We start from the raw sequence: 17,049 nt of genomic DNA on the forward strand, positions 1-17,049 counted from the left end.
ATTTATTTAAAATTGAACTAGATTTATTTAAATTTTAACTAAAATAATATGCACTTAATATGGAGAAAGCCGGTTAATTGGGCAGCGATAACCATATTAGACGCATTGTCTGTGACTAAAGCAGGGTCTTTATCCGTTAAGTTCCATTCAATCGCTTCACCACGAAGAAGCTCTGCAAGATTTGCCCCGTGTGACTCTCATGATGCTCTGGTTTGGAGCATGTAAGAAGACAAATACCAGTCATCTGTAATGTGATGGGCTGTCAGGGTTACAGTACATAGGACTCTGTAGCTTGCGATGTCCAGGCATCACAGCTAAGTGCGACTCGTTGAGCTTTGCTTAAACATTTTTTTACTTCTGACGCAACCTCGTCATAGATTTTAGACACAACTGTGTCTGCGAAAAGCTTCCTCAATGGAATAATGTACCTTGGCTCCAAAGTATGGATCATATTTCGAAAACCTGCATTTTCCACAACGCTATAAGGTCGAATGTCTTTGCAGATAGAAAGATCAATCGACTCTGTGATGCGTTTTGCCTTCTCCGAAGAGCATGGTAATTTACTCAATGTCACATCCAGAGTTTGTTGAGATGCTGCAGGTTGTTTGGCGTTCAGCCCGAAATTCAGCTCGGGATGGTGTCGAGCAAGGTGGGTCGTATTGCCACAATATGCTATCACTGTATGGCAGAGTTTGCATACCGTTTTAGTCATGTCCAGCGCAGCTCTTCCTGGCAGTGTGTAAAATCCAAAGTGTTTCCACACTTGTGATTTAAAATGTGAAGGTGCAGAAACAATTCTCAAAGAGGTTTGCTCCCCTGCCTCTGCCATGGTTTTGCTTTCTCGCGCCAGCTTAAAACGGATACGACGTTGTCTAATACAGACAACAACAAAATACGTTTCACCCTCTGTTGGAATAAAAGCGATACGTCTTACCACCACCTCTCTGGAAAAGTAAAATAATTACATATATATCGATTCTGAGCTAAACAAATCGAACTCAAAATTGTTTTCAAAAGAATCGCGATAGTTTGGTGAATCGATTTTTTCTCCCACCCCTACTAGACAGAGGGATGTGAGTGAGGGGTAAAAAAAAAAACTATATTATATCTGTCTAGCTTTGAACAAATGAAGATTTGAACAAACATGACTCGAATCAGCATGTTTGATAGTGTTTTAAATATCACTGGATATGTTATTCTCCAAAATCTGTAAGTCATGTGTGTGATTAGTTTGTTAGTATGTTGTTATAAGAGTCTGGGGCTCATCTGTGCATGTTTGAAATGCTTGATTTGTGTAATACACTAGTGTGTTTTTTTTTTTTACCTTATCCAGAGCAACTTACATTTTTATGCAACTGAGGGTTAGGGGCCTCGTTCAGGGGCCCAGCTGTGACAGCTTGGTGGACTTGGAACTTGAAACTTCTGATTGGTATTCCAACACCTTAACCACTAGGCCACCCATCCCACCATACATGATTCATATTTCTTGGCGGGCTCATGAGTGCATTGGTTATTTGTTTTGGTTTGTTTAGGGCTTCGGCCTTTAGGACTAAACCATGTAACAGAAAGGACCTGCTGTGTTGACTGCCATGCTGTGTTGTTATTGGTTCTCATAAATCAGGGTGAGCAGAATTTTGAAACAAGTTACGTGGCCTACTTTTACTGTTCTGGGGGAAGTGTGTGTTAAAAGAGGAAACAAATGGTCCAAGTGCTACTTTCAGCTGGTCAGTGCAATTTCCAGTAGGAATCATCTCACTGCTAATTATGCTCATAGCTGTGCTAACACCTATGTTTCAGACTGGCATTTCAAAAACAACTTTAACCTTTGGGCTACTTAGTGTGCTGAATGATTGTGTTCTCAGAATTAATTATAATTTGCATGTTAATTAGGCTTTATTTTGAACGCTTCACTGCATAATACTAGTGTGGTGTAATCATGTGCACTAGTGTTTAGTTATTTCTTATTATTCTTAGTTATTATTGTTAAAAAAAGACTGTTGCCTGCAGGAATCATTAACATGTGCTTTGGTCTCTGTAGTCCTCGGGTAATGTCAGCAACTTGCAATTGGATGTGAGTCCTACCTTGGATCAAGATACATTGGCAGCTACGGTTGCCATAGCACATTATATTTGATGGGCCTTAAGAGCCAGGAATTCACCAACAATGCTTTTTAGAATTCATTACTTCCCACACCAGGATTATATCTCATAGTAAACCTAACCACCTAGTGAGAAAAATCAATCACAAATCTCAAACGGAATAGCCACATGCTGAGGTTTTTCACCCACTAAGATAAAGCAGGAAACTGGATGTTTTACTATTTGAAGCTTTAGGATTTTTATTTCTTTCTCATGTTAATACTTTCACCATATAGTAAGTATCACACATTCTCAGATGTAGGAACATCTAGTCTATTGCCTGAGCTATTAATTGAATCACCAAATGGGCAGTAAGTGAGTGTCTGTGTTAGCTGAGCAGAACTCAGTAGGTGGGTAAGAACGGATGTAGGAGGTAGATAGCCACCCTGTGGTCAGAATGTTACACAAGACACCATCTGCCAAATATTCAGTGGCAACCAGTCAACACTACCCTGAATTACTCCCTATTGATTTCTTTTTCCCCTCTTTCACTCCAGTGAGAAAGCGAGAAAAAACGGGGGTGTATAATGGGTGATTGAAAAAGAGTAGCGTCTGTGTTTTATGGATTGAATTTCTCGTTAGAATGGAAAATAACTGAGCACAAAATCCTGAAGCGCTTGGTGATGGACAGAGTGATTCATTGTGCAGAACGTTCTTGGTGTGTTTTTTAATGTTATTTTATAAAAATGTCAAATAAGGCTGGACTGGTTTAGATTTAATGATGCTTGTGGTATCATCTAATCATATTGCACTGATCTTTATGTGACTCATAAGAGGTAAGCCAAATAAAAGCTTGTCCTCCTATGTAAAAGATAAATTCCTCCATTGTACAACACTATTCAGAATCTTCAACTGATCTATTTTTAATAGTTTACCTGCTTCTGTTCCCCAGTCCTTGGCTCACCTACAGACTTGGTCACAAAGGATGTCACTGAGTCCAGCTTTGCTGTCTTCTGGACAGCAGCACCTGGCAATGTTCGCCATTACCGGGTCACCTGGAAATCCCTGTTCTCCGATGAGGCTGGGGAGAAAACAGTGCCTGGTGATGTCACCACCACTGTGCTTGAAGGTCTGACACCAGAGACACGCTACAAGGTTTCTGTCTTTGCTGCCTACGGCCTTGGAGAAGGAGAGCCACTGATGGGAGAGGAAACCACAGATGGTAAATTCATTCCCACCCGCATAATGCATCTAGCAGAGGAACAGCACATGCGCCCCCCCACTCCCACCCCACCCTACCCCCCCAGTTTCAGAGGGGGCCCCTCATTCTGAGCTTACCTCAGGACATGCAGAGGAATTATATTACATTATACTTAATGGCCAGAATAGAGAATGTGCAACTTTAAGTTCAATCCTTTTGCAGGCTGCAATATGTTTTGAGAACTTGGCGGTATATATGATTATGTATGAACTTTGGTGTAAGTGGGATAATGTATTGTGTTTGTGTTATTTCATTCACTCAATATATTTCAGGTTTTAAATCAATGTTGCTTAAAATTATACATAATATATTAAGTTAAAAAACCTGCTTTGAACGTATTGAATGTCAAACAACCTAAAGGCTTAATATCATAAAATCATTAAAATGTCAGATACTTTTATTATTTTTATTTCTTAAAGAACATATTCTTTATGTTCTGTTAAGGATTGATTTGTATCTGAATTAGGATTTTAAGGACATAAATTAACTAAGATAACTAAAATATCGCTTGCCTTTACAGAACTGTCCAACTAGTTCTTATGCACTATGGTGATATAGAACTGCAGTGGAATACAGGAAACAAAAGATTTAAGGTTTTTAAGAAACTTCAGACTGGTCTTTTAGTGTTCTGTGGAAAAAGTGAGCGTGACTTATGATTCCCTTCACAAGTTCAAGAATAACCTCATTGTTGCTGGCATGGCTGCTCCTTCTGAATTGCCACTGACATACCCACTTTTTTCATTCATCTGTGTTAACTTTTTGTTGTATAAATGTGTGAACCACTGATGTAATCTGTCATACCTGCTCTGTGTTACCAGTGGGATGTAGAGCTAAGAAAAGAAGTATTGATGGACAGCACCTATTTGGCTTTGCCTCACTTATCAGGCCAAAATGAGGAAATTACATGAGCCTTATTTTAAAGGAATGTAACTCATGATAACCACAGCCAAATGTTGGAATGGTGAAACGTGGTGCATGCCCACATGTTTATTGATGTTAGCAAATCTGCCAGGTGACATTATAGTCAAAGACACGACTGGCTACACTTTGGGGGTTCTGTGTTTCATGTCCATGGTCAGCCTGTTTCCCACTTTTATATCCAGGGTCTTTCCAACGAACATATTGTGTGTGTTTGGTCAGGCTATGCTCTTAGAAACTTGGAAGTTGTATTTTCCACCCATAAAACTCGCACTTTGGAAAAGCATTCAGTGTCTGAAAGTACTGTGAATCATTTAAGGCCCTGACAATTCATTCGGCACCAGAAACCTGGAGTCACTGTATGGAAAGAGAACATTGCTGGCAGACTGAAAATGCCCAGGTTTGGTTTGAATCACCAGTTTATGCATCTGTTCTCACTGGATGGTCTTTTCAGCTGGCTGGCATGCCTTTTGGGAGATGTGGGAGATTTTTTTTTTTTTACCAGAAATACGTTTTAGTTTTCTATGGAGTTTTTTCCTGTACCTGAAGATTAAATTTATCTTTGTTATATATGAAAATGCTTCTATATTCCTGCCTGAATATTAGGACTAAGCATTAGTAAGCTATAACATTGTTTTGGCCCAGATCATGACAGAATGTAATAATTATGCATTGCCTGTGATTTCTCCTACAGTCTCTGCTGCAGCCAGAGCCATAGCTGTAAGTGAGGAAACAGAGAAGAGCATGCGGGCAACTTGGCAGCCAGCCCCAGGCAGTGTTGTTAATTACAGGGTGATGTACAAGCCTCAGGATGGAACCCGGCAAATGGTCACTAAAACCTCAGGTGACACTACAACCGTTGTCCTGCGGCGCCTACAGTCCATTACCAACTATGAAATCATAGTGGTTCCAGTCTACAAACATGGAGATGGAAAAGCAAGACAAGGCTCAGGAACCACATGTAAGTTTGCCTAAAATATGCCTTTTCACCACTGGAGAAGTCAAAAAGCCATTTAAGGTTGCAGATATCAATGATTTATAAGACCTAACTGATATGAGGTTTTAGAGTATATAAATTATCTTTAGGTATATTTGACATAAATATTAATATATAACTCTTTTCATTCTGAACCATTTTAATGTATATTCAACTCACTTTGCATTCCATCATTGTTCCAGTGTCACCATTCAAAGCTCCAAGAAATTTACAAACGTCTGAGCCCACTAAGACCAGTTTCAGGGTGTCATGGGACCATGCACCTGGAGATGTAAAGGGTTATAAGGTTACTTTCCACCCTTCTGATGATGACATAGACTTGGGACAGCTTGTTGTTGGACCCTTTGACAACACAGTGGTTCTGGAAGAGCTAAGGTAAGTGCTGAAATCTTTCCACTGTTCCTTATATCCTGGTGTCAATCAAGTCACATTGTGGGGTCTATGAATCTTACTTTCATACTTTATTAGTAAAAGACTGTTTTGTTGGCTAGATTGAAGGTAAAGCTCCTTCTCCTACTCCTTTTCACTACAGAGCCGGCACCAAGTACACTGTAAGCGTGTTTGGTGTATTTGATGGTGGAGAGAGTATGCCCTTGGCTGGAGAAGAAAAGACCACTCTGTCTGATGAGCCTGCTACTCCTCTGGTTGATGCTTCAGGTAGTGTGACCTCCTGAGCCACTCATATTAAACAAGATTGCTGAGGCATGGAAGCATCAGAAAGCTAGATTTTAGAATCAGCAGAAATGTGGAATTCTTGCAGCATTTGCATGTGGGTATAAATATCACCATGGTAATGAAAATCAATGGTGTGATATATGCATTATGCAACATAATTTGTCTGAAAGTCTTTCTTTTAGGAAAACTGTCAGCATGTAGACAGACTAACTGTTTCACAAAAGACTTGAATTTAATGACTATTCCACACAGTGACTTTCAGGTGGTGTTTGGTTTAGGAGCGGATATGACACAACCTTGCCTGCTCTGTTTTCAGTCTAAACATGATCTAGTGTGTGTAAGAAGGAATCTTTGTGCACTTGAAGGTTCTGAGCTCAGATTGATGACCTGAGTGTGGAATGCTGCTCCTAATTGGGAGCAGATCCAGTAACTGAGCTCTTGCAAGATCTGGAGACAAAGATAAGACTGAGGCATATTCTTTGAAATCACATTTAGCTTGATATTTGATATTATGAATAGGTCATAGAGGTCATAATTAGATAATAATGAACATGTGTGAGGTGTGAAATGTACAAGGAATGTAAAAGTTAGAAGAAATTCATACTTTACATTATGCTTCCGAAGCAACTCTATATTCTATTATGACTTACATTCAGTTCTAGTCACACAAATATATTCATGGAAATTTATTAACAGATAGTAACCAATATCAGCCCAAAGGTATCAGCACAGGATTAAAAAAAAAAGAAGCAGGATAGTTTTGATATGCCCACTGGTGCTGTTGAACAGATTATGTGGCATTTAAATTATGTGCTGTCAGTAGGAGATAAAAGCAGGCCATGTGTTTGGACATGCGAAAATTCCTGAGCAACCTTAAAGCACTCAAGGGAGTCCATCAATACCTGGACTGCTCAAATGCCAACATCTCATTACTTAATTTAAAGAAATGGTCTGTCATCACTTTCAGATAATGACGTAATATATACCTTCAAATACATAACTTATAATTATCATCATGCATTTAGAAGAAAAAGCACCATAAATATTGTAGACCATATACTGTATGTACACGTTTAATGTGTCATGCACTCAGGATTATTTATACAGAAAGCGGCATGTATCTTTTGCGAACGGTGGGAACATCTGTTTTGTTTGATAGTCTTTAATTATTTTCTTTATTTACAGCAGAAAAACCTCCAACATTTAATACAGAAAATGTGATGTGTGCAACATCTGAAGAAAGCTGTTTAAACCTTTTGAAAACACTTTGAAATATTAGTCGTCCCTATCCCCCGGCTATGGCCTTTCTAAGAGATTATGAAAGAAAAAACTTGCATTGTAGTTTCAGTGTGAGTGGTTTTTTTTTTTTTGAGCTCTATGCAGCTGTGTTCCTCCTGAGCAGGGAAAGTTTCATGCCAGTGGAACAACATTCAGGTGTCTTTACAGAAGTGGAAATGAGGTGCGGATTGGGGAATGGAAAGTAACTCTTGAAGACCACAGAGGTTTTGCTGCTCATTATAGAGACTACACAATCCATTAATGTTATAATTATTGTTAGTTTTATGTGTTATTATAATGTATTGGATGCATTTCTAATGTACAGAAATGTTAATAAACAACTATTTATATTGCTGGTCTCGTCTCTTTTGGTGTCCGAAACCCTTTTTTTCTGTGTTTTTTCTCCTTCCTCATCATATTTAATCTTTCCTAAGCAGCTTCCGAATACACTTAGAATTATAGCAACATCAGCGCCTTTGTATATTCATATTCTAATTTTTCTATCCTGTGCCTGGTTAGATGTAATGTGCAAAACAACTGCCCAGGCTGATATTGTCCTGCTGGTTGATGGCTCCTGGAGTATAGGACGTCTGAATTTCAAGACGATCAGGGCATTCATTGGTCGCATGGTGGGCGTCTTTGACATTGGCCCAGACCGTGTCCAGATTGGTAAGGGTGTCTTTTGTCAAGCTGTAGATTTTACTCTGCAGCCAGAGGCTGGTATGCAAGATTGTGTTGATTTCTGTATTCAGGTTTGGCCCAGTATAGTGGAGATCCAAAGACTGAGTGGCATCTGAATGCACATAGAACTCGAGAATCACTACTGGAGGCTGTAGCCAACTTGCCTTACAAAGGAGGAAACACTATGACAGGTATTATTAAACTGGCATTATATTCCAAATTTTAATTTCATTTATTTGTTTACCAGAGCTAAGAGATTATAAAAACTGTGTATATGCTGAGGCCTAGCTATTGTTATTATGGCCAGTATTTTGCTTTTTCTCCAGGTCTTGCTTTGAATTACATCCTGCAGAACAATTTTAAAGCTAATGTGGGCATGCGCCCAAACTCTCGTAAAATCGGAGTCCTCGTCACTGACGGCAAATCACAGGACGACATTATTGCCAACTCTCAAAATTTGCGTGACAACGGCATTGAGCTCTATGCAATTGGTGAGAAAACCTCTGCCTTTAATATACAGCATTTTATATATATTTAGTACTTTCCTTAGGTTAAATAATTGAGTTCAATTCAGTTTTGTGTATCTACCAGCTTTAACAGAGGTTCAAGCAAGGTTTATAACCATTTGTTTCATCTGATTATTCCATTGGCTTGTGTATTAATTGGCTGCAAAAATGAAACTGATATCCTTGACTTGTTTTGGAGTGTAGGTGTGAAGAATGCTGATGAGAATGAGTTGCGCTCCATTGCCTCTGATCCTGATGAAATCCACATGTACAATGTGCTTGATTTCTCCTTCCTGTTGGACATTGTTGATGATCTGACAAAAAACCTGTGTTCAAGCGTCAAAGGCTCAGGTAACTTTAAGGACATTTTAATTTTGAGCTTTGTATATAAAATTAAGATTATTAATTAAGATTAAGATTAAAATACAAGATTATTTAGTGGCCCTTGTGGCTACATAGGTAGTTTTGTATGATGTAGATGAAGATGAAGAAATTGGGGAGAATTGTTGTTGATATTCACTCCAGCTGTAGAAATATTAGAGGAAATAGGGGGAATCTGGGCGATTGTAATACATCCAAATTTCTCATGAGGATTGTCATAGGCTCTTTCATGCTAGATATATGTGCCTTAAGCCTAATAGGATACTGAGATAATAACATACTTTATTTTAGTCTCTTTCAAAAATGAGTCAAATATGTTAGACAAGTAAGGAAAACATTTTTCTTATTGTATTTAAACTCAAAGTCTCAAAGATGTCATCATTACTGTTTTCAGGAGGTGGACCAGGGGCACCCACTGACCTTGTGACCTCTGATGTGACCTACCACTCATTCCGTACCACCTGGAATGGCCCTGAGGACTCTGTTGAAAAGTACCGTGTTGAGTATGCGCCAGTGTCTGGAGGACAGAATCTACAGGTAACATATTCATCTCCACAGAAAATTTAGATCTCAAAATAGTTGATGATTTTAGTATGAAGTTGTGTACATCTGTATTTCTCAGAAAAAAGAGTGTTTCAAAAACATCCTTTACCTCAGAATTGTTTGGATATTTACAGTTGGCATCAGTGCAAAGAGACAAGCTAAAGTATTTTGAATCACACCCTGACCCACTGACTCTCACTTGAATCACTGTGAATTGAATTCACGAAATATCAGCTTCAAATGAAGTGCAATGAAGCATGATCAAAGCCATTACTAAGAGTAGTACACAAGTTTACAAGGGAGAGCTGGGAATTCCCATATTGTTTTACATGTGGGGCTGTATTTCTACTTCTGCTGCCAGCTAAAACTCTTGTTTTAATAAAGTTTTCTTTAATACCTAAATTGATTTATGCTACTTAATCTCATTATACACAGTCATAAATGGCAATCCTGTTGTGTCCCCCTGTTGTAGTTGTTTGTGGATGGAAATGTGAACACAGTGGTGCTGGAAGGTCTCAATCCATTGACCGAATACTCAGTGAATGTTTATGCTGTGGTTGGAGAAGAGAGCAGTGAGCCCCTGAGCGGCACAGAAACCACATGTAAGGCCCAAGTTCAGTTCTACCACAAAAATGGCTTTTGAAAACAATTGAGCCAAAGCCTCAGTCAAATTTTTATAATACTAAAAATGGATCTATGACAATTTAAATTGCAATTTATTTAATATCTTGTGCTCTGGTGTTGACCCTTGTTGGCCTACTCTCTTAAAATGGAGTTATTGTTGAGGCTTTGGCTTAGATTCCTTATTTTTTCATAATTAAATGTGAACCACTGTTTGTTGCTATAGCAAATCTGCTGTTTTTCATTTAGATTTTATTGGTGCTACTTTTACCGTAGATTCATAGCTAAGACACAGTTTATTTTGATATTAAATATCTAGAAAATCTCAAAAGCACATAATCCAAATAATTTAGAATTTCTTTTTCAGTGAACTGATCACAATGTCAGAATGACATATTTGGACATATTTGGATGTAGACTATAAAACCTGTTTAGAAATTTGAATATACGACTTTCCATAAGGGTTTGCTAGAGCAACTGTTTATATCATTTAGAATAGTAAAATGTTATAAAACGCTGTGCAATGGAATGTGGATGTTGCTTTTAAGCTGGTTTTGTGTTATGCTTGATATTTTGAATTTAAGCCTAACCTAACCTTCATAATTCCCTTCACAGAGCAATGAATGTCAATATACACAGCATGATGCTGCATGGTACAGAAATGTGTCATTGTTTTTTCTTGCCTTAAGTGTTTGATTGCTGTTGTGTTTATATACCAGTGTTCTGCCTGTGCAGTAATGTTTGTCCTTCTTCATCATTCACTGGCCATCATTAAGTATGTAAAATCCACTGCCATTCGTCTGACATCCTCTTTGTCATCCATTCACTGTCATCCATGTAACCATCATGCAGTATATGTGCTTTGGTCCATCTGTGCCGTCTGCCAGCCTCAGGGTTTAGATAGACAGGGACAAAGGATATAAAGAAAAAGAGAAAAGATGTGTTCCCCTCTGTAGTGCCCCTAAATACTAAAAGGAGGTTGACCATCTACAAAGTGGGCTCCACCACCATGAACGTGAAATGGGAGAAAATTGAAGGAGCCACTGGCTACAAATTGCAATACTCAGCTATAAATGCCACTGAACCAACCACCAAGAAAGAGGTATGATCTGTGCTTCAGATAATCTACCCTACTACAGCACAACCGTCAAGACAGAGCTCTTGAATATGCACTTTCATCACATTAAAGGCTGTGGAAGCAGTACTCTTTACTTGCTGGTAATCCTTACTAAATCAGCATGTCAACAGAGCAGATATGTGTTTTCATCTAGATTGAACAAAGTAAACTTTATGGTTGAGGTAGAATCAAGTTTAATATTAGCATGTAGGACTTTATCTAATACAGATCTGGATGCTATGTCTAATTACATTTAAAAATCCAAGGCCCTACCCTCTTTCTTTATACACAGACCAACCCAAAGGTATCGACGGCTATATTATATCTATATAGACTTTTATGTTTTCCAGGTTTTAAATCAATTCACAAATTAATAATGCAGTATTTTAATCACAAGAATTAAATCTGATGTCCTTGGTTCGGAAGAACACTACACACATATTGTAATGTTATTGTCCAGGAATGCATTTTATTACACCAATTATTCTAACTGATTCTCCTGGATTAATTCCATAGCTACTTGGTATTAAAAATCACTGCTTTCACTGTTGATATGGTTAAATTTCACAGATGCGTGTGAAAGCCAAGATCCATGATGTCCAGCTGAAGAAGCTTCTCCCCAACACAGCGTACAGCATCACACTCCTCGCCATGAAAGGCGAAACAACCAGCTCTACTCTCAATGATCAAGGGGTGACCCGTAGGTGGCGCTAGAGCATGATAGCTCCAAGCTCCAAGGGATGCTTGGCATGGTTTTAAGATTCTTATTGCTTGTTTGTTTGTGTTTATCTTTTGTCAACTTGCAGTGCCACTGCCTCCACTCGGTGAGCTGACAATAACAGATGTAACTCACAGCAGCATGCTTCTGAACTGGGACGCTGCACATGGGCTTGTACGCAAATACATAATTACTTATAAACCTGAGGATGGTGAAAGTAAAGAGGTAAGCTTACCATCACCCTGACATTGATACCTGATCATGATGATAAGCATACAGAGATTCTTATTAAGGCAATTTCCACATGAATTATTGAGGCTCAATAACCCCAGAAGATTTTGGTGTGCAAGAATAAGGTGAATATAAAGTGTAAAATAGCAACAAAAGCAGCACAAAAACCTGGTGTTTGTCAATTGCATAGATTACATCATATTATACAAAGGTAGATTGACTGAGCACATGACCATGTTTGTTCAAAATGTTTTATATTAGACACAATTTGAGGAGGAACTGTAACAAATAATACCTAACAATTATAAAAGTGATGCAAGTCTACAAAAATAAATATCCCAATCTTAACTGACAAACAAATACAACCCTAGTTAACATTAGCTTTATTACAAAAGTGTATTATTTCACAAAACTATTAATTGTGTAAATAAACCCATTATTTGGTGCTAAGCTTTAGAGCTGGTTATAATAAAACATCAAGGCTAAAAGTGCCGTCATGTGACCGAGCGCAGAAGGAAGACACATTTTTTCAATTGCTGATGTACTGTTAAGATGATTATCTACACTTAAATTCTGGTATTAAGGAGCCTAGCTTTTACATTACCTAACACTTTGTGGCTGAAAATGTGTCATTGCACATACATTTGCAGCACCAGTGTGTCATCTGGAATTGTAGGCATTTGTTTATGCAGAACATCAGCCAGACTACCAAAAAAGGAGATGCTCACTGATGAATATGAGTCACTTAACTTATTGTCCCATCACATGTGTTATGTAACATAATGGAAGCAGCTGCTGAGAGCCTTGGCTTCTGGGGTTTAAGGCAGGGATATTGAGGGTCAAATGTCTGCCAGAAAATAGAGACAGCAGACGAGGATGGAAGTCTGTGGTTTTGTGATTGGCGCGTAGAAACCTTGTCACAGTCAAAACTACCCTGCTTTTTTCATTTTTTATTTTATTGCTGTACTTTTCTTTGTCATGCTGCCAGAGAAACACTCTATAACTTGAAGCATAAATCAGAGCATGGCTCTGCTTCTTAATACTGGAATGAAAAGATAAAGTAAACACCTTCTTTCAGGCTGACGTCCTGCAAAAAGCAGCAGAGTCTCTTACCTGATGGATGAAACACGGTTGGATTAAGAGCTCAGGATAAACTGTTTAGAAGGAAATGCGCCTTTCAAAGCAGACAGGATTCAGCTTTGGATTCATTTGATTACATTTTTCAAGGAAATGATTTGTCCTGATTTCTCAGCTATTCAGACTTCCATAAAGCCTTTTGTATGCATTTATGTGCAGATCCTTCTGAATTATTTAGACCCTATTTCTCATTCTAATGTGTGTAGATGATTATTATGACAGATTTTACACACCAATTTACTCTAGATAAATCGTCAGAACTTGATTTTCTTCCTTTAATTTGATATGAATAGAAATAGAAAAAAGAAGATCATGTTCAAGACACAGTCATGCTCTCATGTTCAAGATGATTATCATTAATTATCATTAATCTGATATAATACAGATTAAGAAACAATTAAGAATAAAGATGAGTTGCTTCTGTAGGATTTTCCTGTCTTAGGTTCATCTGAATGCTGAATGCCATGAGAGTATAGCACTGGATCTAACTGTTGAAATGTAGTGAGAGTAGTACAAAACATTAGATGTACCAGGCTATCATTAAGTGGGGCACCACAGTGACAGAACAAAGAACAGGATGACTATCCAAAATTGACAAAGTGAAAAAGAAAACTAATCAGGGAGGCTGTGGCAATATTAAGGTAGTTGCAGAAAAATGTGGATATTGGCTATGGTGGCTAAATCTAAGTATGCATAAATAATCCCAAACAATGTTTTATGTCTGATGAAACCAATGTAGAACTATTTGGGCATTAATCTAAAAGATTCACCAAAACAAAACCATTCCAACAGTGAAGCATGGTGGTGGCAGCATCTTCAGGGACTGTAGCCAAGATAGAGAGAATGATTGATAGCTCCATATATCTATTTTGGCAAAGAAAACCCTTCAGATATCTTTTAGACAGCTGAAGACGATGAAAAATGTTGCCTCCCAGCACAATAATGGCCCAAAGCACAAATCCAAGTCAACAAAGAAATGGCCTTTAGAAGATAAATGTTTGGGGATAGCCTAGTCAGATCCCACAGCTCAAACCTATCAAAAAACTGTGGTATGACTTGAAAAGTTTTCTTTTCTAATGTCTCCACTTCTTTTATCTTTGTGAATTTTGTTGGTGAAAATGTCACGATCAGCATCAGCAAAAAATCTAAATTTCACTTTTACATTAAAACCCTGCAGTTTTAACCAAGGCATATAAAACTTGTTTAATCCAACAGAAAATCAGTAAATTAAAAAAATCTTATTATCTTAAATTTTATCTTAAATCTCTTGATTTCAGCTTGAGGTGGATGGAGATGTGACAACACAGAGTTTGGATAATCTAAAATCTCAAACGGAATATGACGTGGCTGTCACTGCAGTTTATGACTCTGGAACTGGAAACCCGATGCTTAATCAGGCAACCACAGGTGAATGCCAATAATGTACCATATATTTTACCATATTATAGATTAATGCCCTGTTAAGTTTTTGATTAAATAGTGTAAATGTAAAAAATGAATGGAATCTTTTTTCCCCTTTGTTTACTTTAATATGAACCATTTTTAATGAACCATTGAACATAAGTAAGACAAAATGTAAGACAAAACAATGTACAGGTCATGGAATGGATAGGTCATTTGAGAAATTTGATAATGGCAGTTACTAGAGAAACACTGTAAACAAATAATATTTTAGCATAGACTAAATTAATAGCAAATAAGCTTAAAAACAATACACATTATGATTCTAAAAAAAATATCAAATATTTGTGTCAGTAATGGAGTTGAAGTAAAAGTAAAAAAAATATCAATAGTGTGTACTATATATGTATTGTGAAAGTATAAAACCTATAGCTTGAACATATCCAGAAATCTTAAACTTATTAATTAGTAGTAACAACAATATTTGCATTTGGTGCTAATGACTATGGTCAACAATATCAAAGTGATTAAATTAGCCTGTATAGAAGCCTTTATTTCTCTTCCTGTATGTGATCTGATTTTTTTCTTTGTCCTCAACTTTGTAGATGTTGTACCATCACCAAAGAATCTGAGGTTCTCTGAAGTGACGCTAACTAGTTTTAGGGCTCATTGGGAGCATGGAGCCCCTGATGTAGCCCTCTACCGCATCGGGTGGACAAAGTCAGGAGAGAACAACTACGCATATGTATGGACTTCAGATGAGAGAAACTGAAGAATTGACATTGTGTATGTTGTTAAACATATGACAAGTCACATTTTAAATGTATTGCCCTTCTTTAGGATATCTTGAATGCTGAGGAGACCAGTCATCTCTTGGAGAACCTAGAATCAGACACACTGTATGATGTTTCAGTTACTGCAATCTACCCTGATGAATCAGAGAGTGAGGACCTCATTGGAAGACAGCGCACATGTAAGAATCTTTTTTTTCTTTTTCTTTTTTGCTGAAAGAAATGGACCTTTGAATAGAAATGGAATCACAGAAACATGTATAGCATTATTTTAATTCAAGAAATATTAAATAATGTCATTAAATTTATTTTCCATTTTTTTTCTATTCAAAATGTAAATTTTTTATTTCCCATTCTCCGCTTCTCTCCACTTCCGATAGCATTCAGGATTATTACACCTGGTAAGTATTTTGATCTTGCATACAAAACATAAGCAAGACTGTGATTATCATGACATGCCAAAACAAATCTTACACTTTGCTTCCACAGCTCCCAGCGGTCCCCCTCAGAATCTGCAGGTATTTAACGCCACCACTACCTCCCTCACGGTGAAATGGGATCATGCCCCTGGCAAAGTCCAGAACTACAGGATCACATATTTGCCTACTGCGGGAGGCAGGCCACAGTCGGTAAATCATCTTTTATATCATCTGAATATTTTATTTTACAACCATTTATGGGGCATGAGAGCGTGCATAATAGTATGATTAACATTAACTAAATGACATTTGTAAAATCAAACATAGACTTAAAAATAATTTAGTGTACAATACATAGAAAAAGATATAGATATAGATGCATAGAAAAGATATAGTGCCTTTAAATCAAAATGATCTATATGTATATGGCTTTTCTCATGGCTGATTATCTGAAACACTGTCCAGAATCTGTCAACAACATTTTATCAGCTGTTAAGGGTTTAAAGCTTTGGGTGGATTGCAGTTGCCTCACATAGTTTAAAACTGCGGTAGGTAACATTCACAGTGGACAGATTTGAAGAATTCAAGTGGTTTGATAACAAAGAAGCAGACGCCAAGTGACTATATTGACCCAGTCTTTAGTTTTGTGAGCAGCTGGTTTTAAATGCAGTAGATGATCATGTGTATGTGTGGGCAGCTGTGAGAATTCCTGAGCTGTCCAAAATGCAGAGGGGTTGTCGATAAGGGGATAAGGAAAGGTACCATCCTCTTTCCAAAATTACCTTATCAGAGGCTGCTGGATTTTGTGAAACCTTTCTTACTGTTTGTCTCAGGTCCAAAAAAAGAGCACTGGCAAACAATCGGTTTTTTATAGATACTTTAAATGTTAAAAAAATATTTTTAGTTTCCTTTAGTGCAGCCTTTTATGCACAGGATACAGCTACCATTACTTATGGACAGAGGCCACCATCTCAAACCTCTAGCCCCATCTGGGTCAAGCTGACTCTCCCAAGGTTGCTTAAATATATCTAAACACCCTGAATAAATAAACTAAATAAAATCATCCGACTGAAAAGGACATTCTAATACATCTCTTAAACAAATGGATGGTTATCCGAGAAGCTGTTTTTTCAGGTGTCTGTCTTGGTTTCCCCTACAGACTCAGATTGGTGGGAAGAAGAACACAATTAATCTGCAGAAGTTGACTCCTGACACTCCATACTCGATCACTGTGACAGCTATGTATCCATCCAAAGAGGAGAAAGACATATTTGGTGAAGGAAAGACACGTAAGT

At 37.7% G+C, this 17,049-nt stretch overlaps 1 protein-coding gene across 4 annotated transcripts in view; it reads left to right on the forward strand.

Annotated features, from left to right (window-relative positions):
* col12a1a (collagen, type XII, alpha 1a) overlaps positions 1 to 17,049 on the forward strand; it is a 50,919-nt gene that overhangs the window by 12,723 nt on the left and 21,147 nt on the right. For 2 of the 4 annotated variants that reach the window (XM_060879747.1, XM_060879748.1), the window contains exons 14-32: positions 3,032 to 3,301; positions 4,953 to 5,219; positions 5,438 to 5,630; positions 5,788 to 5,912; positions 7,728 to 7,877; positions 7,961 to 8,080; positions 8,216 to 8,380; positions 8,600 to 8,746; positions 9,171 to 9,313; positions 9,792 to 9,921; positions 10,897 to 11,042; positions 11,628 to 11,757; positions 11,864 to 12,000; positions 14,421 to 14,550; positions 15,150 to 15,289; positions 15,385 to 15,517; positions 15,716 to 15,736; positions 15,825 to 15,964; positions 16,914 to 17,043. In XM_060879747.1, the coding sequence (XP_060735730.1) occupies positions 3,032 to 3,301; positions 4,953 to 5,219; positions 5,438 to 5,630; positions 5,788 to 5,912; positions 7,728 to 7,877; positions 7,961 to 8,080; positions 8,216 to 8,380; positions 8,600 to 8,746; positions 9,171 to 9,313; positions 9,792 to 9,921; positions 10,897 to 11,042; positions 11,628 to 11,757; positions 11,864 to 12,000; positions 14,421 to 14,550; positions 15,150 to 15,289; positions 15,385 to 15,517; positions 15,716 to 15,736; positions 15,825 to 15,964; positions 16,914 to 17,043 (2,817 nt within the window). The remainder of the gene's footprint in view (positions 1 to 3,031; positions 3,302 to 4,952; positions 5,220 to 5,437; positions 5,631 to 5,787; positions 5,913 to 7,727; positions 7,878 to 7,960; positions 8,081 to 8,215; positions 8,381 to 8,599; positions 8,747 to 9,170; positions 9,314 to 9,791; positions 9,922 to 10,896; positions 11,043 to 11,627; positions 11,758 to 11,863; positions 12,001 to 14,420; positions 14,551 to 15,149; positions 15,290 to 15,384; positions 15,518 to 15,715; positions 15,737 to 15,824; positions 15,965 to 16,913; positions 17,044 to 17,049) is intronic. The other 2 variants (XM_060879750.1, XM_060879751.1) reach the window with 2 other exon arrangements.

Source organism: Tachysurus vachellii, chromosome 10, assembly GCF_030014155.1.
Source record: "Tachysurus vachellii isolate PV-2020 chromosome 10, HZAU_Pvac_v1, whole genome shotgun sequence".
In the NCBI taxonomy this organism is placed as follows: domain Eukaryota; kingdom Metazoa; phylum Chordata; class Actinopteri; order Siluriformes; family Bagridae; genus Tachysurus; species Tachysurus vachellii.